Consider the following 22,566-nt stretch of genomic DNA (forward strand, 5'->3'; position numbering starts at 1 on the left):
CTTTCATGTGAGCCTGGCTAATGTGGTTGGATTCCCTTTATTTCAGTAATCATTATTTACGATGTCGAGAAAGCTGCAGAGAACATCCAACACTTGATCAAATGGATCATAGACCGTTATTCAGATATATGCAAATTAGTTCTCTGCTGTGAAGATGATGAAAACATTATTGCACAAGTGAAAAACCGGTTCAAAGTTATCAATGTTGATGCTCCTCAAACTCATGAAGTAAGCATAAAACAATTTAGAAACAGGCAGTATTCTGACATTTATAATTATTATATGATATACATTTTGTTATATTTCACTTCGAAGTAAGATTTATAACCTGATTATTTTACTTTTGCTTTGTTTGCAACATTTCAGATAATGAACTTATTTACAATTCTATATGTACTTCTTTTCTATACCATGGTGTTTTGCATTATTAAAAAAAAATAAAAAATACCATTGTGTTTTGCACAGCTTTCTTGAGTTGTCCTATGCTCCAGGTTGGAAAAGATCAAAATATTCTTTATTGATATCAAACCATCTTCTAGTAACTTTTAATAAATAATTAACTGCAGCCGGAGTTAAAAAAACAAAAAAAAAGTAATTAATTAATTGAACCCTCAACTCTACAGATTATTGAGGTTCTTACTCAGATAGCAAATAAAGAGGAAATGGATCTATCCATGAATTTTGCTATGAAGATTGCCACAAAATCTAAGCAGAACCTCAGGGAAGCAATCTTAGCTCTTGAAGCATGCAGAGCACACAAGTAAGAATTCCGAACAAGTAAATATTAGCGCAAAAAAAAGGTAAAATATTTATTTTGACATGTCTATAAAAAAGACTAATTGGTGCACCATGATGGGCAGCTATCCATTTTCAGAAGAACAACCAATTCCAGTCGGATGGGAGAAGATTGTAATAGAAGTTGCTACAGAGATCCTAACGGATCCATCATTTTCACGGCAAGAAATTTCACTTCCTATATTATTTTCTCTAATATAAAAAAGATAAATAGAAGCTAAATATCATCATATCATATTACTGGTGTTCTTCTAGAACTGACTTATTTCCAGACTGATATAGTAAGCAGCAATATTTTGTATCATGAAAGTTGTCGAATTTTTCACTTTAATTGTTCTTGTGGTTTTATCAGCTTACTCTCAATACGAGGGAAATTTCAAATGCTTCTCCTGGATTTTGTCCACCCCAGATTGATTCTCCTGGTAATGAATCAGTACCTGTTTCAAAAGAAGCCATGAAGAGTTTATTCAATTTATCCAACACTATTTTCTAATGGTATTTTGTTCAAACATTCAGAAACTTGTGGAGCAGCTCATAAGAAGAATTGAGGCTGGCTTAAAAAGGGAGCTCTACTACTGGCATGCTTATTATGTGAGTAATGACTTCCCCTTCTATAACTTGTCTTAAGGCGGTGATGGTAAGTTATAAAAGAGGACTTTTTCTAGTAAATTAGTAACCAAATACTCTATGATTAACAGGACAGAAGACTCCCACCAGGAACAACAGCTTTACTAAAATTAGAAGGTAATTTTACACACCAAACATTAAATAATTGCTTTTAAACTAACCATATAGACTAATTAGAAGGAATAACATGAGGATTAAGGAAAACAGCTATTGATTGTTCAAAAAAAAAAAGGAAAACAGCTATTAATCTGTATCCTAATAATCTGCTGCTTTTGACACAATATTGACTAATATATGCTTTTATATACAGAATTTGTAGCCAAGTTCATGAGCATATACAGAAGAAGCTCGGGCAGTAGGCAATATGTTTAGATTAACATGGATGTCACTATAGAATGAATTCCTACTCAAACAGAGTTAATAGTGTCCATATCATGTGAGCAACACCAATTAATTATTCAGTAAAAGAACATGATTCCATATCCCCTATCAAAAGGAAAATATTTTAGTAGAAATGATCAGAAAGAAAAGTACTGAAATCAGTTTCTTCTTCTAATATTGTGAACAATAATCTATCTTTTTTTCGCATCACAGGCTGATCAATTAGCTACTTGTGTAGGTAATATATGTAAGTTGCATCAGGAATTTATTTGTAAAATGCATGCACAGAAAATATAATAAGTTGAATGGCAGTTCTTGCTTCGGTAAAAAAAAAAATCAAATATAACCAAGCAATTAGGTTTAAGCGGTTAATGAGCTCCACCGTGAATCGTTCGAGGGGACCTGAGTTTGATTCCTGGGAGGAACAATTCTTGGTCAGGCTATTCTTACTTGAGTCCGAATTACCAGGGCCCCTTTCCCCTGGGAACTGGAGGTTAACACCCAAAACAAAATAGAAGTCAAATATCAACTTTAAAATCAAATGAGGTATGTTAAGAAGACTCTAGACAGAGAAGAAAAGAGAACAAGCTAGTGTTTACTTATAGGTACATCATGTCCAGGAGTTTGAAACAAGTCTATTAGTAAGATGTATCCTAATTAATCTCACCAAGAGGCCAGCAAAACAAACCTAAACTTGACAAATGTGGGAGCTACCAGACAAGTGAGAACTGATATTCAAACTATATTACCAGTTTTTTTATCTCTAAATTTCAGGAAGCAAGGCTTTGATTTCAATAAAATGATCAAAGACAGGTAAATGGTAATCATATTCGTAACACAAGCCCAAACACCCTTGGAAGAACATCAAATAACATATACACAAACAGCATTTGGCTTTTCTACCAGTATTGATATTGCAAAATAATTAATGTTAGGCTGGAACTGCAGAGCTTCTTCACCCGTGGTAATCAGTAATCACCTCTCATTTGGCTGTTATATACAGTCATAACCGAACTTTCAGGCCTAATCCAAAATTTGGTGGTGAATCAAAACTAACAACCAAACTAGAGGCCTTATAGGTCTTATTAGTTTTTACAATATTAAACACTACAAAAATAAATATTAAATTCTGCCAAAAAAAATATTAAATATAGTTAAATGATTGAGTAATGTTTTACTCAATTAATTAGTTGCTAAAGTAGTGAGTGAAATTAATACGATGAGGCATAAAATACTAATAAAATTAATTCCATTATTTGAATAATAAAAAATGAGGTCTGAACCAGTTGCTTTGTTTGCAAAGCCTTGGGCCGATTCTACATGTAAGAAGCAAGAAATCAATTGAATCGTATAGATATTTATGCTACGTACACAGACTCTTACATTTGCATTTACAAATGCACCAGAAGCTCCATTTTATGTTTCATAAGTAAAGTTCAAGTGGGGACTGACAACTTGAACTCAGATTGAGGACCAGTACGGTAGTGCAAGTTGTGAATACCAAAGTCGCATAGATAACATTATAAGCAAATCATATGATCAACAGTAAAGAATAGAATACTGTAAGTTAGTTTGCGTAAGTGTTTCAACAAGCAGGCACTTGTTTAAAAAGAAAAAAAGAAAGAGATAACCTTATAAAGGACAGGGAAATTTTTAAATAACTGCGCACAAAATAAAATGAACTTATGCAGCATTGTGCCTTAAATATTTCATAAGTTTCATTTTAACTTCTCCATGAATATCAATAAATTTTTAAGGACTTATTTGTTTGTTGGGAAAACTGATACTTATTTCAATTGTGAAATTCCTATAAGCTATATACTAAATCAAAATCGTTCTACAAGTGATTCAAGATGCACACAAGCTTTTTTACATGATGCCAGCTAATGCTCTCAGGCTGTGAACTACCTACAAGCTAGAAGTTAATTCAAATCGGTACAACAAATGATTAAAGAAGCAAAGCGCACACGCATACAGACACTTTTTCACATAGTATCGATAAGTTGAGACTAGACAAACAATCATGTCAGTATACATGTAAAATTTATTTCTTTATCCAAGAGACTCGTAATTTATCCACTAATAATTAGTTATAGCCAAAGAGACATTGGGAAACAGAAATAGAGAAGGAAACGGAAAAAAAAAAAAAAAATACCAATTATATATGTATTTCTCTAAGAGGTAGACTTGAGAAATCTATGTAGTCAACTTTTGCCGAAGGTGAATTTTGAAGCAAGAAGTCCACTATTCCATCAGGTATGAGTGAAGATGGTTTCAATCCATCTCTAAATGCTTTTCGTAACTTAGCAGCTTCTTTCTTTGACTTGATTTTCTGTAACATGACATCCCTAATTAACTTGAGAGTTTCACCATTTTCACTCTCAATGACTTCAAGTTACCCAATGAAGGGAGGTCAGTCTTCAACAGATCAGGAATTAAGTAGAGAACCTAAGCAATAATTAATTTTTGATCAAATTAGAATAAATAAAAAGGCGTCTTAAGAAGAAAGTAAAAATAGCCTAAAACATGGTAAGTTAAAAGTACCTGAAGAGTAGTTGAAGTGACCGTCAATGATTTTATATCAGGAAGCTCTTGCAGCCAGTTTAATAGAAACAAAGGAGGCTCTACTTTGTTTATCTCAATATCTACATGTTTAAGAGAAGAAACATAGCTCCTGGAGAGTTTCTGAGGACTACCGATAAAAGCAAACGTACAAAGACTTGGAGTACATAGCTCAATTGAGTCTAATCTTCGGAAACGAGTATACATAGTTAAGTTCATAAGCGTAGCACTTGATATGCAAAGGGTTCCTGCACCACTCAAGGTAGAATTGGTAATGATCAAACTATTCAACTTGTTAAATGTCGAAAAAGGCTCAGCACGATCATTATCACCAAGGCAAAATCCAAAACTCTCTAGTTGCAAGCTAGTTAGTGCCGGCAAATTGAAAGATTTTGGAAACAATGTTTCATGACCTCCATTAGGGTAAGTAGAAAGCTTAAGATGTGTTAAAGTATGACATGAAAACATCGTCGGTGGAATATGTGCAAGAACAGTATAGAACCAAAGTCCTAACCGCTGGACATTGTGTGAAATAGCATAATTCACAATCCTTTTGAGTAAGTGAGGCTCTAAGCGACCCCGTTCGCGCTTAAATTCGAGAGCCTGCAGTGTGATAGAGGAATTGCGAAGACATAAACCCTAGACACGAATTTGGTGAAATTCTTGTAAAGTCGAAAATCTGTAGAATAGAATCTAAGAGTGGGAAGAAGCTTCCAGAGATTCTTCCATCTGGTAGACAGAACGCAAGTTTGGCGTTCAAAAAGGAGAGAATGTGAAGGATAATGCATTCGGGTAAGTCGCTGAGCGTGTCTTTAGTTTCAATCTCTCTGAGTTTTGCTTTCTTTGGTATCTGAGTATCGGAATTTGACATTGTGATAAAGGACCTAAGCATGAAACAGAAACAAAATGGGATTATTTTCTGCAAGCGAAAGCGATTCTACGGTGAGTTTTCGAACAGATAAAAGCAACGGAAAAAGGTGGAAATGAATAAGACATACCTTGCGCGAATCTTGAGACTCAAGAAGTGGAATTGCACGGTGGTTATAGCTCATTGAAATCAACTACAAATAAAGTGTGAGTGTTCAATATGGTGGCAGTGGTAAGGGTAGTACCAGTAGAGAACCTCAACCTCTTCATAGTCTCTGAAGCCCCCGATAGTTTAAAATGCATAACGTACCGTGTATTCATTGAGTATCCTGCACCGATACTTGCCCGATACGTATTCGGAGAGTATCTAAATATTAAATTTTATTTTTTAAAAAATAATTATCCGATACATCACGATACGCATGGATACTTATGTTTTTTATATTATTTTGATTTCTGTTTTTTTTTTTAAAAAAAAATAAGAATAAAAACATTATATTACTATAATATATATACATTTCCTTTATCTTTCTTTGGTGCCCGTACGACCCACACCACACCACACAACCAATTGCATCTTTCCCTTTCTCTTAATCGTCAATATTATATTTATATTAATGTGCTACGAGCCTGGTTTCTTGTGTTTGTTAATATACTTGCATATTAAAAAATTGGTTATAATTATATAATACATTTAATTATATAATTTTTTTTTTATTAACGTATCACAGCCGTATCGTATCTTGATTTTTGAAATTTTTCTCTATCGGCGTATCGGTGCAGTATCGTATCCATATCGTATCACGTATTCGGGCTTCACAGTTCATAGTATAACGAGTAAACAGGGAATTACTCTGAAATTGTAAGTTTCGTTAATTACCCCTCTGAAATTAACAAAACTTTAATTACTTTCTTGAAAATTCACAACGTTAATCAATCTACCATTTCCGTTAGGGATGGCAATGGTTACCCAATGGGTAGGGTACTACAATGCCCATCCTCATACCTGCATTTTTAAAAATTACCCGTACCCGTGTCCGTACCCTCGTGGGCAACAACTTTAGTGCCCTTCCCCATACCCTATGGGTATCTAAGTGCTCATACCCGCACCCATTACCCGCACTTTAACTATGAAAAAACAATAAAAACATCACAATTGAAATAAAATTATGATCAAAATCTTTTAAAATTAACTAAAAAAATAATATGAATAATAGTATTTAGTCAAATTAAAAACATTCAAAATATCTCTAAAAAAATTGCACACCGGCAGAATGGAGTTGTTACTGTATTAAGCAGTTTATTGGTTTAAGTTTTAGTTTAGGCTTAAATAGTTAAATTAATTATTTAATTATACACTAAAATAAATAAATTACTTATGATATTAAATAAATATGTATATGCGGGGTTGCGGGGCTGGGCAGTATAGTACCCTTATCCGTGCCCATATCCATTTAAATTTGTGGGTATTACCCGGACTCGTCCCCAGACCCATGATAGCGGGGTTTTACCCTACCCATTGTGGGTATTTTATGCGGGTATCAATTGGGCCTGGGTCCAATTGTCATCCCTAATTTCCGTCAAATTTTTCTCTTAGGAACATGACATTTTGCAAATATCTCCATGAAGTTTTGCACTTATGTGCAAAATGTCCTCCAAACTTAAAAATTATATTATTTTTTCTTAAAAACAAACAATTAATCGTTAAATATTAAAACTAACTATTAATTTTAGAATTTGGAAAAACTACGTGCATTATACATCAAAATAGGCTTCAAAATGGGGGAAAATATGTATTTTTTAAAGTGAAAATAATGAGATGATTTATGGATTAATTTCAAAGGTAAAGAAATATATGTCTAAGTGTTTGACATTTCTCGATAAGTGTTTCTCTATACATACCGATCACATATTTCATTTGATGATGATTTGTGTCTTTTACATGAATATTAATTAATATGCTATATATGATATGTCGGTCTGATAGTATTGTGGTGTGAGCTAGATTGTATATGATGAATGATTGTTCCTGTCTGAAGCACAAATAAAAAGTTAGAATGAAGTTTTCTATAAAGTGTGTAAATAAGAACAAATCATATGAAAATATCCAATGTGAATCCTTTCAAAACAAATTGTGTAGAATTTCTAACAATTACTTGGCATCATTTAAAAAGAAAGGAAAAGCAATGCAATTATCCAAATCTTACTACTGGCAAGTAAAGGGGCAGAATATTTGGTTAAGCATTTTTAATTTTATTGATTGTAATGAGAAACCAAAATTCGTTTTGGTAAGTTACTAGTGGCATATGACACAAAACGCATGAAATTGCTGATGGTGACATGACCAGGCTTTTGCTCGTGAATTTTGCTCCACTAGTAACTATACTTATTTATTTCTCGTGTGAATCTAGGCCCTCTATTAAAAATTCATTTGGTATTAGCGAAGTGATTGAGCTCAAGTGGTTAATGAGATTTAGTTAATGACGAAATGCAATTTAAAAGATTTTGAGTCTAAATCCTGCTAGGAATAATTTTTTGCCAAAGTTTACTTACCTCTCGACCGATTTTATGATTATTAGAACTCCTTCCTTTAAAAATCAGATAGTTAAAGACAAAAAAAAAAAAAAAAGAGTTGATTTAATATCCCGGTTTGAATGAATGAAATGTACAATCATTGGTGGAGGCAAAGATGAACTAATAATAAAGATCAGCTTTTCAAACAATTAGGATTGAATTGGTGGTCATATCTTCTTTGCCAAAGTCTTTCTTTGTAGTGAAGGCACACTGTGATGAGAAAGCATGAAAACACAATTATATCAACAATGCAACAAATAGGACGGATCAGTGCATGAGGTTCCCACCGAGTGAATTTTGAAGAAAGTAAATATATGCAGTCTTATCTCCGCAAGTAGACAAGTCGTTGTGCAAGGCTCATTCTCATCAACAATGCAAAAAATTGATGTCAAACAACTAATATAATCACAAGATAATGTCGCTCCTAAAAAAATTCTGCATCTGTCATCACAATTCTTACATTCCAATGCTCCAAATGCATACCCTCCCAATCCCTTTATACCTGACAATATATGTAACATTTAAACACAAATAAGACAGCACTGTGTCACCAAGAACATCTAGAATTTGTTTGCATTCGCTTTTTCCATCAATCAGTTCTTCCACTCGATCCTCATACAAACTTCTTACACATTGTTGTCAAAGTTTGTCATGCATTGATCAGACCAGCAAATTCTTCCACATCAATTCATCGCTCCCAAACACACTAATGGGCTTAGACATCGTTCTAAAGGGAAACGGATTAGGTACAATTAGGCAGTTAGTTAGTAAGAGGATAGCTTAGTTTGTTAGAGGGGATATGTAAGTTTGTATGTTTGATAGCTTTTTTGTGAAAGGAGTAATCCTTTATAGAAGGGAACCCTTGGAAGAGACACCTCTCTCTTGTTCTTAATCATTTATTCAGTATAAGTTATTTTCTTCATTTTTTCTATTAGCTTTTTCTTCGGTTGCACTTGTTTATTAAGCATCCTAAGCCTTGTTACAAAGTAAAGCTTTATCTGAAGATCGACAGATAAAAGATCTTGTTAATTCTTGAAATTTTGTAACTCCTCGATCTATAAATTAATATTTTGATTCAGCATACACTCAGTCTTCTTGATGGTGAGAACACTCCCCGTTGATGGTGAGGACATTTTATGTGGAACCTCGGGTTTGAACCCGAATCACCATATTTTCCCCTCCCCGTGTGTGTTTATTCGAGTATGTGTTGTCCACTTGTATTTTTTGTATTCTTATTATTCTTTTATTTCAATTTTTGTGTTCCGAACAACTTATATTATGTGTGTTCTATAAATTGTAGTTGTACTGCTTTCTGCCATAGCATTAGTAATCTACTTTTGTGGATTGTATTTTTATTAGCAATACAATGCTTTTAATTTAGAACACTTTTTACATATGATTAATTTCTTTTGTTGATATTTTCAGAATACCATATTACTGGCGTATGGTAGGGAGATTAATTTTGGACATGGTTGGTATATGCACTTTATAAAGATGCCTTGACAATATTCACTTGCAAGTATGTAGGACAAGAGTTTGAATTGTAAGCTGCCATGTTTTCAAAAAGTATATGAAGAAGAGGGAAGGTGGTGGAACTGAACTCCACAGATCATCGTGTAACTTTTAAGTATTTTGAAATTATATGGTGTGAACAGTTATTTTCTTGCTTGTTGAAATCTAAGTGATAGATACTGTGAATCAATTTGGTGATGTGGCAAAACACTTTTCTAGCAGGCATTGTGGAATGAAAAGTTGGTTGGTAGTTTGTTATTTGAAACCAATATTTTCTCATCGTTGCCATTCATTATGTCCATTTTTGCTAAAATATTCACAGTTTCTATTCTATTCTATATTGATTGTTGACCATGTTTCTTTCATAAATAAGTTTTACGGGTCACTCTTTATATTACATATCCTCATCTTTAAAATAGGAGTGCTTATACATAGACACACATAGGTGGCATACACCCCTTAAACCTCCACATATAAATGCAACATGTGATAATGTAGGTCCAAAATAACTACTTATCCTTTGTTTCACATTACCAAAATAACCTCCCACATAAATGTATACAAAAGTGGTATGAAAAAAAGAGTGTTCATCTATATTTTACACGCATTTTTTTTATACACGTTTAAAATGCAAACTAGGTGGTTTAATAATTTTTAAAACTTTACGTTGTAAATAGTGTTTATAACTCGATATCTGCTTTTCTATATATAATTTGATTAATCAAGTCATGGGTGGCAAAAAATAAATATATTAAGGATACATCTCTTTTTGTATCATTTGGTTAATCAAGTTATCATGAGTAGCCAATATACTTATTGACTTTTGGATGGATGAAAGCTTAATATCAGTCTAACAAGTAAAAGTTATTTATATTTGAGATGGACACAACGTGCATAATAATGGTGAAAGAAAGAAGCAAGACACTCTTCCATTTTTGAAACGGAAGGAAAAAACCAAAATAAAGAAACGTCAATATCAAAAATGTCTTGCTTCGTAATGTAAAAGGGTGAATTGCCCTTATGTAACCAAAAAAAAAAGTAATGTAAAAGGGTGAATGTTTCTATTTTGGTACAAAGGTAAAATGGTTTCTTATTTTGGTTTTTTAATTGGTGAAGCTTATATTATCCTTGGATGAATTATGAGTAATTTACCATAATGATAAATATTATTCAATTCTGAAATGAAGGAGATAGAAATCACATGTTGAATGAAGGAGATGAAGAAACTTAAATGTTTTTGAGATAAAAATGATAACTAATTGTGAGAAAAATCAAAATAGTAATAACAAATATGATTCAATTATGAAACAAAGGAGATGAATATCACATGTTAAAAGAAAGAGTCGAAGAAATTTGATGTTCTCAAGATGAAAATGGTAACTGATTTTAACAATAAAGATTAAAAAGGTGAAAATTTTCTTTGAAAGGGGTAAATTACCCCCAAAACATCAAGGGGAAACGTAGAAAAAAACTTTTTTAATTATATTATTTGATTTTTTTTAAGGAATAATTATATTATTTGATCGGTAAACAAAATTAATAGTCTTAATTACAGTATTGGTCCCTCTATTTTGGTTCGTTCACGAAATTGGTCCCCTTATTTTAAAATCACACAGTTTTGATCCCCCAATATGAAATATGACACAATTAGATGAGTTGACATCCTTTTAATTAAATTTATATGTAGTTGATATGGCATAATCCTCACCGTAAACGCCATGTAAATTTGATTTACACATGTGGATTTTGCCATATCAGCGATATGTGTGACACATCATTAAAAAGATGATAACTTATCTAATTTGTGTCATATTTCATATTGGGGGACCAAAACTATGTGATTTTAAAATAATGTGATCAATTTTGTGAGCATACCAAAATAAAGGAATCAAAAATGTAATTAAACCATAATAATAGTAATAATTTAGTGAAAGAATAAAATTGAAAGAACTTTTTAACGACATTGGGTTCAACAATGAAAAATGCATTGTAGTAAAAAAAACATTTATACAAATGGTGGAATAAACGTATGAGCTCCGACCTCTACATTTATCATGTAATCATCATACATTTATTAGGTAATGTTTCTTATCAATAAGCTCACATGAACAATTTTTTTAAGGGGATGAACAAATTGTTAATGATTATAGATGGCTAAAATCAATAGTTTTCTTATTTTTGATAAGACTAATGATATTTGAATAATTATTTGATGATAACTTTTTGTAAGAAACTTATTTTTCTTTTATTTTATTGGTCTAAAACAATAGAAAAAATGCATCATCTGTATATAAGAAGTAGTTATTCAAAAGTTATCACAGAATAGAATAGTTATTGAAGGATCATTTCTCTTTGGATTTTGGATGAATAAATAAATGTGTGCTAACATCACTAGGCGGCGAAAAAGGAGCACTAGTAGTTTTAAATTTGTAGTGGGAAGTATAGGAAATGATGTATGCCTAACATCACTGAGACCGTGTCCGAAATATACGACCGAATATTTGGTATACCTCACATCTCCATTAACAACCGTCCGATTGAAAATCTGGTTTAATCACACGATACATATTTAATTCAACGTTCCGCCGCTGATCTAAGTCCTTGTTTCTTCTTCCCTAGTCGCCATCGCCAAACTCTCACTCACCCACTCTGTAAGTCATTTCTCTTCTCTACTCTTTAGATTCATACATCATTGAAATTATCACACTACAATTTTCATTGTTTCGGTACTTTTTTCTTTTCATTTCTTCTTGATTCAATATTAGTTACGCCTTTAAATCGCGTTATTTTTCAGATCATAACTAGTTAAAAAGGTGTTTTTGGCATCTAATGATGATCACGACTTTGTGCATGTTTAATATCACTGTGCCCCTTTCTCGTTGTGATTCTGACAAACTCATTGTGATACTGAAGACACACTTAATTGAATTACTTTGGCTCTTTTTATATGATCATTATCTGTGTATATCAAATTTGTTAATAGCTCTTTTGCAGCATCTAATTAATGGTCCGTTTTAATCGGCTTATTTTTTTAACTCATGCATAACAACTTATGCAAATAACTAAGTTTTTATGTATTATTCATAAGTTTGTCAAAGTTGTTTGAGAAAAAACAGTTTACAAAGATACAATTTTCATAAGTGAGAACTTATGAATTAACATTATTTATTTACATAAGCTAAAAAATAAGTCAATCCAATTCAGGCCCTAAGTTGTGTTTATCAAAAAATAATTAAATTGTATTTTTTATATACCAATATCTGTATACAATTGTATTCTTTACAGATTCATGGTTCTTTATTAGCTATATTTCAATTCTATACAGATTCATGAGTGAATTGATAAAATTTTGATTTTGATTGGATATTGTGTATCTCAATAAAGTAACCAATGTTGCGCCACTCACGGATATTTTGCTAGTTAAGTTTGTATATAAAAAAAGAAAGATGAAATGTATTCTTCTGACTACTGTTTTAACTGCAATATATAGTGCGGTGATTTAGACTTATAGCCTCTTCTATATGTATTTATGTGTGAGATTTTTATGCTCTTGTAGGTATTGTTTGCAAAGTTAATATGGCTAACCATGACGGATCAAATGAATGGTCTTCGAGTTTACCTCACCCTAAGCTCAATGAAAGAATACTTTCTTCAATGTCACGGAGAACTGTTGCTGCTCACCCTTGGCATGATGTAGAAATAGGTACAAGTACAACAGTAACCTTGTGGATATTTTTTTGGGTCACTTTTTTTAGTTTTTTTTTGAAGGAGGGTCACTTTTTTTAGTTATAATGAGTTTGTGCGTGAAAAACAACTTATTTGCAGCTTATAGTACATGCGCTTATCATGATAAGCGCTTATGTTTAAGCTACTTCTTTAGAAAAAGATAGATTTGTTTTTGCATAAAGCTATAAGCTTTTTTCATAAGCTATCTTGGAGAATTTATGAAAATAAGCTGAAAACAGCTTATGAACAACGTCACAAGCTGTTTTCTTAAGCTCTCCCAAATAGTCTCACAAAGCTTATGCCAGTAGATAATCTCAAATTAGCCAATCTAAACATTCCCATATTCTATGTTCCATTTTCTCCTCATAATGCAAAAGAAACAGTTGTGTAGTTTCAATAAGTCGTCTTTCTCTAACACTGATAAAAAGATATAGAAGTAGGATCATTTTGCTGAAAACTCAGATGTTTTTTTATAAATGCAGGGCCAGGAGCTCCATCAGTTTTCAACTGTGTAAGTTTTCATTTGCTGTTTTATAACTTGAATTATAAAATGTTAGAAAATTTCCTTGTAAGAAATGTTACTTGCAGCAACATTAAGCGCAGGGTTATTCAAGTTGTGGAGCTTATGCTAATTTATTTCTGGCAATTTATCAAACTATGGCTACCCAATAGCAATCTGGAACTTCAAATCTTACATTTTACCTGATAGATTGCTCCACTGAACTCTTGTTTCCTGTTCATATTTTCTTAGTGAAATAAATGTATTTCCATGGCAGGTGATTGAAATTGGCAAAGGAAGCAAGGTTAAGTATGAGTTGGACAAGACAAGTGGACTTATAAAGGTGTCATTTCCTATTTGCTACTTAAATTCGCCTTCTTCCATTCCATAAGCTTGATTCAATAGCTAGATATAAAGTAATTTCTTGCAAGGGGATAGTATTGTCATTTACCATTTTTTCACTCTCTGTTGGGACTTTTTCAACTTTGAAGCTAAAATGTTTAAAACTCCTACATGTTCTTTAGGAAAAAAAATCCATGATTATGAAGGGCCAACTGCCTTTGCAAGCTTCACTACTTAACATGTCAGAATTCTTAGGAGCAAACTTTTTTGTATTAAATATTAGTATTGGCTTATTAGGAAAATGACAAGATCCACTTTGGCTAGAGATAAGAGTCCTAAATAGAGTTTACAAAACTTACATGATCCTCATTTCACCTACCGGTTTTGTGGAGTTGTGTTAGACCTAAAACGTCAGATGATATCAAAACCTATAGTAGATCCGTAGATGGACCATTGTATAAACCGTGCACGAAGCCCAATAGTATGAAAGGGAAGAATTTGATATTCAAGTGGAATCACACAGAATAAGTTATAATGCAGCCCTCAAAATGCATTTCAGATGATATGAGTGCTATAACTGTTTACAAACACGTGTTGTTTGATATTGAAAACTTTTAACTGTAGCATCCGTGAATACTCAATAATGGATTATGATTGCATGTTATTGTGCTTTAGGTTTTAATCTGTGAATCATCTGCTGCCTTGCTATACATAGATAATAATATGCAACAGTTTCTAGTATTGAGTTTTTTTATCTGTCTTTACCGAAGCATAACTAACTCATGGGCTAAATACCTTAGGTTGATCGTATTCTTTACTCATCGGTTGTCTACCCACACAACTACGGTTTTATCCCACGAACCATTTGTGAAGACAGTGATCCTATGGATGTTCTGGTTCTGATGCAGGTAGCAACACTTATTATCATGTGATATTTAACAGAAATGCCTGCTTTCACTTTTATCCAAAATTTTGACTGAATTAAAAATTGAAAAAACTTTGTTATGAGCAGGAGCCTGTGCTGCCCGGTACCTTCCTCCGTGCTCGTGCTATTGGACTAATGCCGATGATTGACCAGGTAGAAGTTGCCTTGTACTCATCTTTGTATTTTATTCTGTTTGGGGAAATGAAAAAGAGCCGTGTGAGGGTGTTTGGAAGGGGGGATGGCTACCCAATAGCCTTTTTAATTTTTAGCTTGTTGGTTATTTGTTTGATTTGCTGTTATTGAATTAAAAAAATCATGGCTTAGTGGTTGTCCCATGATTGAAACGATAAAACATTGCTCTACCCTGTATGTGATATAACATGGTGAAATTTATCATCATTAACTTCTCAAACCATAGTTCTATTTTAATTAGGGAGGTGTTATGAATGAATGAGCTTGCAAGTTTTGGAGCTACAAAAGGAAATTTGTTATGTATGTGGTAACACCGTTAGAAGGATTAAATAAAAACAGTAGTGGACTGTAACTTTTACTCTCTCCTTTTTTCTGTCATTTGGTTATCAACGTTGTACAATTCAATCATTTTTTCTCCAATTAATCAAAATAACATTTAAGAAAAAGAATATTTATAATGAATTGTGGTGCAGGGTGAGAGGGATGACAAGATCATAGCAGTTTGTGCTGATGACCCTGAATTCCGCCATTACACAGACATCAAAGAGCTTCCTCCACATCGGTTGGCTGAAATAAGAAGATTCTTTGAGGATTGTATCCTGTTATTTGCATTTAGTTTATGGATCCTTCTAACAAATCTACTTGGGGCACTGGTTAAATTTGAAGAAATACTAGATTTTTTAATCAAAAACACGGTTAAATTTATTGATCATTTCAAAAAGTTATATGCTACAAAAATAATTGTTTTTAAAATTTTTACCGTTGCCATTTGCCATGTGTGCACACATTTGGATTAGTACACATACATATGCATGTCGTTACATAGTTGACAATTTTACCCATGATTGATTAGTTTTTCAGGTTGAAAGAGTTACGTCTCCCCTATTTTTCAATGATAATTTTTCCTTTCGAATATGACCTTTTTAAATACTTGAAAACTTTTTATTTTGTCAATGCTATCATTACCACATCCTCTAGTTTGATGCATGTGTCCTTAGCTAGCCACACTAGACAAGAAGAATGAGAACAAAAAAGTTGATGTTGACGATTTTCTACCAGCTGAGTCTGCCGTTGATGCCATCAAGTACTCCATGTGAGCTATTTTTCTTTGCCATGATCTCCACCTTTTTCGTACTACAAATCTAGTTTTGGATTCTCAGCCTTAATCTTGAACGATTTTACTTTTCCCTTGGGGATGAATTATTTTATCAATTTTCTTACATGAATATTTTCTTTTTCAGGGACCTCTATGCTTCTTACATAGTTGAAAGCTTAAGGAAGTGACTTCTTTAGAAACTGCATATCCAGTTGCAATGATCTCTAAATTACTATACAAATGAGAATAAAACTAAACTCCATACACAATGTTATTTCTGTATCATCGTTTTGTTGCACTTGTGCTGCTCTGTCTCTGGCACAAGCGCAAGCATCAGTATCTAAATCTTCTGATTTGAGGTTGCAGTTTTGCCATCGAGTACTGAGCTCATTTCTAGTATTTTGATGCATTGATTTATAAAAGTCATAATTATGTTCTTGTTTGTAATGTCATCGTTATTAAATCAATAATATTCTCACACTTTCTTTTGCCCTTTATCCTTTCTCTATTTTTTCTCTGTGTGTGTACACTCAAAAGAGATGTCAAAACAATATTTATCAAGTGACCATAACAATATTTTTCTCTCTGTGCTGGACAGTGGAGACTGTTGAAGATTTTGAAATATTTCTAACCACGTGACCATAACACACATGCATCATGCATATCAAGTGGGGTCTCTTGCATCTATTGAGCCATACTTTTATCTATCACCGGTTGAGTCGCATCACTCTCAACCAGACTCTTGCAAATCTCCTGTGTTTATCAGTCGGTATTTTGATCCATCATAACTTGGGTGCAATATAGGAAACCACACCATTCAGTACAAATGTATTATTTACATAAGCATTAGGAGATACAAACACATGAACTTCATTTTAAGACTGCCAAATAATAATATAAAATCATCTAGAGGCCTTGGTGTTATTCTCTGTCTTGGGGTTGGTCGAACTTTAGAAATCAGAATGGAAAAGCAATTTTCTTCATCTATAACGATGAAACCCTTTGTCCCTGTGAGCATAGCTCAGTTGGTAGGGACAAATATTATTATATGTAGGGTCGGGTTCGAACCTCGGACATCCCACTTATTCACTTTATAAAGTGAATTTTAGCCATTAGGCTACTAGACAAAAAAAAAAAAAATCAAACCCTTCAACCAGTCTCGTTCCCATTTCGAAATACATTTTCTACCTTTACTATGCGGCGACTTTTGTGTATAAAAGAGAAATTGGTGATAAAAAAATTATTTAGATTAGAGAAAATGATTGATTAATAGATAGATAAAGACAAATTTATCAAATATGGAGAAGCTTATCTTCTTGTTGTTGTTTTTTTTTTTTTTTTTTTGTTAATTCAAGCTTATCAAATGAGAGCAATTCTCTTTTGAATTTACCCAACTCAATTTATTATTTTTTAACTTGTCAAAATTTAAAATCATCAATATTCATAAATGGAGTAGTAACATTTAATGGGATATATGTATATAAAATTTAATTGACAATATCAATATCGTTAGATTGAACACTTTTATTTAGGTTCGTACTAAAGACGTCACAATTGTGCGTGTAACTTGGTGATGTTTGTCATTTCATCAGACAAAAAAAATATTAATTAAATATAACTAGTTAGTTTTTTTTTTTAATTCAGTTAAGTACTTATTTATTTACTAAACAAAGAAAGATGATTATTTTGTAAATATAGATAACAATGATTTCAGTTTATTCCGTATTTTTATTCTACGTCTTTTTTATTCTAATCCCGTTAAAAAATTTCTTCGATTTTTGGTCGACAATAAACTTTCTATCACCATTTTTAATCCTTACTTTTCAAGTCAACTCATGAGTAGTCTTCAATTTTTTTAATGAAATTTTGTAGAAATATGAACAATAATATAACAATCTCTCCCCAAAAAAATTTATAATTTCTAACAAAATATGAATTAAATATAAATTTTTTACATATCAATTTCAACCATTAAAGATTCAATCAATGACTAAGTGTTGTATATTTGAAGATATTTCAGTCATTTTTTATATTTTAATTTGGATTTTATAAGTTTATTCACATATTCATCATTTTTATTTTATAATGATATATTGAATTTGACGAGTTTGAATAAACGAAAATCGTGTTTTTTGAATTAAAAAAAAATGTCAAGTTTATTATTTTGGAAAATAAATTTTTAAACAATTTTTACCCACTCGTAAATTGAAAATTGAAATGTAGTAAAATGTAAATTCTGAAATGTTGTTGTACACAATTGTTCTGGAAAGCCATAATAGATGAAAAATAGAGAAAAAGAGTGAAGATCTGTGTGTGTAATATAAGCTGCGATTGAAGTAAGGTTACCACTACCACTACCTACCTCACCATCTTACAGACAGAAAATGGGAACGTTGGGAAGAGCTTTCTACACCGTCGGATTCTGGATCCGCGAAACTGGTCAAGCCATTGATCGTCTCGGTTCTCGTCTCCAAGGCAATTACTTCTTCCAAGAACAACGTACGTTCCATTTTTCAACCCTAATTCTTTAATTTGTTTGTGTTTATAGCTTGCTTTTGCATAATTAGGTTTCAAATTCAGACACTTTTTCTTCTATTCCGTTTATTGATTATGATTTTATGGGGTTTGGATTGAAATTCAGTGTCAAGACATCGACCTTTGATGAATGTATATGATAAAGTTCCTTATGTTCATAAGGATGCATTTATTGCTCCTAGTGCTTCCATTACCGGCGATGTTCAGATTGGTCATGCTTCTTCCATTTGGTATGGTTGTGTTCTCAGAGGTAAACCTACTAAACTCTTTATTAGATTTTATGATACTCTTTACGTCATTGAGAGATAATAGTTAACAGAGAATTGGGATTCATAGAGAAAGGACAAGAGAGAGCACACTGCCCACACTTCTGGTTGAAGGTGGGTCTTGTGTCCGACATGTGTATGTCTGAGACCGAGACATGTCATTACATTCAATCAATTCATTTTATTGAATTGCTACCGAAGTTGACATGTTTGTATTAGTGTTGTGCCTGATATTCGTATATGTGTCGGTGCTTCATAGTTAAGTGTCTGATCGAGCAATAATTATTATATAACCAAATGGATTAGGGTATGGGCCTCTCTCATCCATCATAATAGAATGGTCAAATTCATCACGCTATATTCAAAACAAATATGGATACATGTTCATCAATTGATTGGTGCTTGATAGCGATTGACCATGATTATTAATAATTCCTTCAACTCAGGGATTCCTTGTTTTGTTTATACATTACATTGTTTGATGTCAACAAATGCTTATGACGTTTATTGTGTTTCTAGGACTTATGACCATAACAATAGGGTTTGATATGCATCCCATCACATATTAAACGCAATTAAGATTCATAATTTAGGTTTCTACTTTTTGTTTTTCATAAATGTGTTTTGGAAAATGCATGATTAGACAATCATAACTGTAATCCAACATCATATAGGCTGACTTTTCTTATTAATTTCATTGTATGCAAAATAGAAAGTGTGACGGCAGGGGTGGGGGATTCCAAACTGGGCAAATTTGACATAGGGTTGCTTGGCTGATCTGATATTTGGCAATCAATTTATTGCATTGAAAATTTACTTTACACTTGATTGGTGCAACCAAAAAGGTAGATCGATAAGCTTACGTTTGTATTCAAGTTTGAAGTTGGATTCTCACGTCCCAATGCTTCACGAACGTGATGGTTGTGAAGCTCCAAATTGGCAAGTGAACAAATGTACAGAGAAATGAGTTACATTTCCACTGAGCATCCCAATGCTTCAGGACTGTAATTTTAAGCCTCTCCTCCCTTTGCTTGAAAATGATTTTCACTCCATTTGAATACCTTCACCTAGCGCCAAAACTGAATTTGAAAAACAAACCTTTGCACCCAACTCCATTTCTCTGTTCCATATGTCCTAATGTCCCCTCTTTCCATTTGTATACCTTTACCAAACATACTTATTTTAAGTGATGGAGTTAAAAATTTATTGCTTTCTACATATAGGAGTGTTCTAAAGTTGGTTTGATCAAACCTGTTAACTGAACTAATCAAAATCCTTTGGTTTGGGTTAGGTTTATGCAAAATAATTATCAAACCCAAACTAATCAATCCATTGAAGAACTGTTGGTTCAGGCCTGATCAAACGGGTCTTGAAGAAAAATACATTTGCAAATTCATTATAAATGTACTTTTTTCAATGACATTCCAACTCTTTATGTAGCCAAATACTATAAATTTAAATAATACAATAAACTAAGTAATTCTCCAAAACAATGTAGTCATGAACGAGTTCCTACGTAGGATCGGTCGGCCGGTGAAAGAACGTAAACACGAGGAACGTAACACGGTTCGTAAGTAGGATCGATAGGTTGTTGATAGAATTGAGAGAAATATATAGGGAAAATAGAGGGAAAACAGGGGAACCAAGCATAAAAACAGAGATATTAGAGGAAAAACAGAGGAACCAAGCAATAAAACAGAGAAAAACAGAGGAAAAACGGCAAAAAACAGAGAAAAGAGGGGAAACAGAGCAAAACAGAGAAAACACGGTTCGTAAGTAGGATCGAAGCACGGTCGAGGTGCTGTGGCACGTAAGATCGTGCGATCCTACGTGCTGGGACTCGTTCCTGACTACCTTGCTCCAAAATATCTCAATTAAAAAAGTTAGATGGTTTGAGTCGGGTAATGGGTTCACGACGTGTTAGAAATTCAAAACCCATTATCCAAATCAAACTATTTTGGGTTGTGTCATGTTGGATCGGGCGTTCTTGAATCGTTTAACACACCTAACCTAACTGCATTATACTCCCTTCTGATTTATTTGCATAAGATGGAGAGGACCGCACTTTGGATACTTATTTCGTTAATTTTTCAGTACTTCCACTATTAGTATTCAAATGGAATGTTAAGGACAACTGTTGTACATATGTAATTCATATTCATGCACTTATAATCATTTTATATGCATATTTCTGACTCCATATAAAATGGGGTTTAGTATGAATATTCCCAACCCCTTGTCTTTCAGATATTTGTGTTTCTGTTGCTGTGTTTTACCTTTAACTAAGTGATATTTTTCCTATGAAGGTGATGTTAACAACATTACTATTGGATCTTCAACTAATATACAAGACAATTCTCTTGTTCATGTTGCTAAGTCTAATTTGAGTGGAAGGGTATTACCTACTATCATTGGAGATAACGTCACTGTAGGTGAGTGAAATGAATACGTGATCAGTTTGTCAATAACTTACAAATGGTTTTAGTATGAACTTTATCTAAGGATTTGGTACTATAAATTTAGGTCACAGTGCTGTGTTACAAGGATGCACTGTTGAGGATGAGGCATTCATTGGCATGGGTGCAACCTTACTTGATGGTGTGCATGTTGAGAAACATGCCATGGTTGCTGCCGGAGCTCTTGTCAGGCAGAATACAAGAATCCCCTGTGGAGAGGTTTGTATGAACATGTTTTTCTTCAGAGAAGGGAGTGTGCTCTGTTCTGCTTCCTCTCTTAAAAACTGAAATTAAATTGTTTCAGATATTGTAATTTCCTAAAATTATCAATGGAAGCTGACATAGGGCATTAACCCCTATGCGTGATTCAATTAGACCTAAATTCAAACAAATTGTTCAGAAGGTTTTCAGCTTATTTACGATTATCATGTCTATCTTTCATTTTGCAGGTCTGGGGAGGTAATCCGGCAAGGTTCTTGAGGAAGCTCACAGAAGATGAAATGACCTTCTTCTCACAATCTGCTTTAAATTATTCCAATTTGGCTCAGGCTCATGCTGCTGAAAATGCAAAAAAGCTGGATGAGACTGAATTTGTGAAAGTTCTTGGCAAGAAATTTGTTCGTCCTGACGAAGTTGATTCCGTACTCAATGCTGTTGGCGACACACCTCCAGAGATTACCCCCCCTGATAATGCTGCGCTAGATAAAGCTCCAAAGGCTTCTTAATTTTATTTCTTGAGTATCTTTTATGTGCGATTTCTAGTATCTTTTATGTGCTCTTTGTTTCCAATAATTTTTGGGGGTGCATTGGTGTTCATACTGTTAGCTTGAACATCAGAACATGTTGGCGTATGGTTTTTCTCTCTTTCTTGATAATGATGACAATGCAACAATTTGGTTGTACTGAAATAGTCCGAGGACATATCTGCAGTTCTAAAGTACTGTAGTTGGGCATGTACTCTAAAATAAAGAATACTGTCAATTTAGGTTTTAGTAAAAAATGATCCTCTCTATTTCTTCTCAAGAACTTTTATTACTAAGATTTTTGGTTTACATTTTAATGGTGTCATAATTGAGTTTTTGTGTACTCAAAAATCAAAATTTCAATAATGGACCTCGAGAGAAGGACTCAAGTCAATTCAGATACACCAGCTATACTTTTTTTTTCATAGGATTTGTTATGTTTTATTTATTTTTGCTTCATGTCGCTGC

At 33.0% G+C, this 22,566-nt stretch overlaps 4 protein-coding genes across 5 annotated transcripts; 3 read left to right on the top strand and 1 right to left on the bottom strand.

The window, feature by feature from the left end:
• Positions 1–21: 21 nt before the first annotated feature.
• LOC11405660 (replication factor C subunit 3) lies at positions 22–1,902 on the top strand (the record flags this gene model as incomplete). Its single annotated transcript, XM_024783504.2, has 7 exons — positions 22–228; positions 624–760; positions 861–956; positions 1,148–1,217; positions 1,312–1,386; positions 1,494–1,539; positions 1,733–1,902. Coding segments are annotated over 7 exons (693 nt in total), but the record flags the coding sequence as incomplete, so codon positions are not given.
• Positions 785–5,417, bottom strand: LOC11407543 (putative F-box/FBD/LRR-repeat protein At1g78760). Its single transcript, XM_024784695.2, has 4 exons — positions 5,364–5,417; positions 4,348–5,004; positions 3,959–4,251; positions 785–1,232 (listed from the first exon to the last, which is right to left on the bottom strand). Exons 1-3 carry the CDS (start codon positions 5,415–5,417, stop codon positions 4,156–4,158), a joined length of 807 nt encoding a protein of 268 aa, XP_024640463.1. The 3' UTR covers positions 785–1,232; positions 3,959–4,155.
• Positions 5,418–11,728: 6,311 nt separating this feature from the next.
• On the top strand, positions 11,729–16,595 carry LOC11406524 (soluble inorganic pyrophosphatase PPA1). Of its 2 annotated transcripts, none has more exons than XM_024784461.1 (9): positions 11,729–11,969; positions 12,875–13,021; positions 13,527–13,555; positions 13,821–13,886; positions 14,686–14,793; positions 14,898–14,963; positions 15,476–15,596; positions 16,014–16,095; positions 16,244–16,595. In XM_024784461.1, exons 2-9 carry the CDS (start codon positions 12,895–12,897, stop codon positions 16,284–16,286), a joined length of 642 nt encoding a protein of 213 aa, XP_024640229.1. In that variant the 5' UTR covers positions 11,729–11,969; positions 12,875–12,894; the 3' UTR covers positions 16,287–16,595. The 2 variants fall into 2 exon arrangements, with proteins under 2 accessions (XP_024640229.1, XP_003612058.1); XM_003612010.4 differs by lacking the exon at positions 11,729–11,969 and adding an exon at positions 11,971–12,044.
• Positions 16,596–18,356: 1,761 nt separating this feature from the next.
• LOC11408072 (gamma carbonic anhydrase 1, mitochondrial) lies at positions 18,357–22,407 on the top strand. The gene is made up of 5 exons (XM_003612012.4): positions 18,357–18,597; positions 18,740–18,883; positions 21,206–21,331; positions 21,423–21,574; positions 21,805–22,407. Exons 1-5 carry the CDS (start codon positions 18,483–18,485, stop codon positions 22,078–22,080), a joined length of 813 nt encoding a protein of 270 aa, XP_003612060.1. The 5' UTR covers positions 18,357–18,482; the 3' UTR covers positions 22,081–22,407.
• Positions 22,408–22,566: the final 159 nt, after the last annotated feature.

The sequence above is a fragment of the Medicago truncatula genome, chromosome 5 (assembly GCF_003473485.1).
Source record: "Medicago truncatula cultivar Jemalong A17 chromosome 5, MtrunA17r5.0-ANR, whole genome shotgun sequence".
In the NCBI taxonomy this organism is placed as follows: Eukaryota; Viridiplantae; Streptophyta; class Magnoliopsida; order Fabales; family Fabaceae; genus Medicago; species Medicago truncatula.

What these genes read in the sequence shown, in the direction of transcription:
- LOC11407543 (XM_024784695.2), bottom strand. Translation starts at nt 5,417, where the DNA reads ATGAGCTATAACCACCGTGCAATTCCACTTCTTGAGTCTCAAGATTCG. An exon ending in AGTCTCAAGATTCGCGCAAG is followed by an intron (nt 5,005 to 5,363) that starts GTATGTCTTATT and finishes ATTCGTGTCTAG; the next exon opens with GGTTTATGTCTTCGCAATTC. An exon ending in TCACTTCAACTACTCTTCAG is followed by an intron (nt 4,252 to 4,347) that starts GTACTTTTAACT and finishes ATTATTGCTTAG; the next exon opens with GTTCTCTACTTAATTCCTGA.
- LOC11406524 (XM_024784461.1), top strand. Translation starts at nt 12,895, where the DNA reads ATGGCTAACCATGACGGATCAAATGAATGGTCTTCGAGTTTACCTCAC. An exon ending in AGACAAGTGGACTTATAAAG is followed by an intron (nt 13,887 to 14,685) that starts GTGTCATTTCCT and finishes TAAATACCTTAG; the next exon opens with GTTGATCGTATTCTTTACTC. An exon ending in ATGTTCTGGTTCTGATGCAG is followed by an intron (nt 14,794 to 14,897) that starts GTAGCAACACTT and finishes TGTTATGAGCAG; the next exon opens with GAGCCTGTGCTGCCCGGTAC.
- LOC11408072 (XM_003612012.4), top strand. Translation starts at nt 18,483, where the DNA reads ATGGGAACGTTGGGAAGAGCTTTCTACACCGTCGGATTCTGGATCCGC. An exon ending in TTACTTCTTCCAAGAACAAC is followed by an intron (nt 18,598 to 18,739) that starts GTACGTTCCATT and finishes ATTGAAATTCAG; the next exon opens with TGTCAAGACATCGACCTTTG. An exon ending in CAAGAATCCCCTGTGGAGAG is followed by an intron (nt 21,575 to 21,804) that starts GTTTGTATGAAC and finishes TTCATTTTGCAG; the next exon opens with GTCTGGGGAGGTAATCCGGC.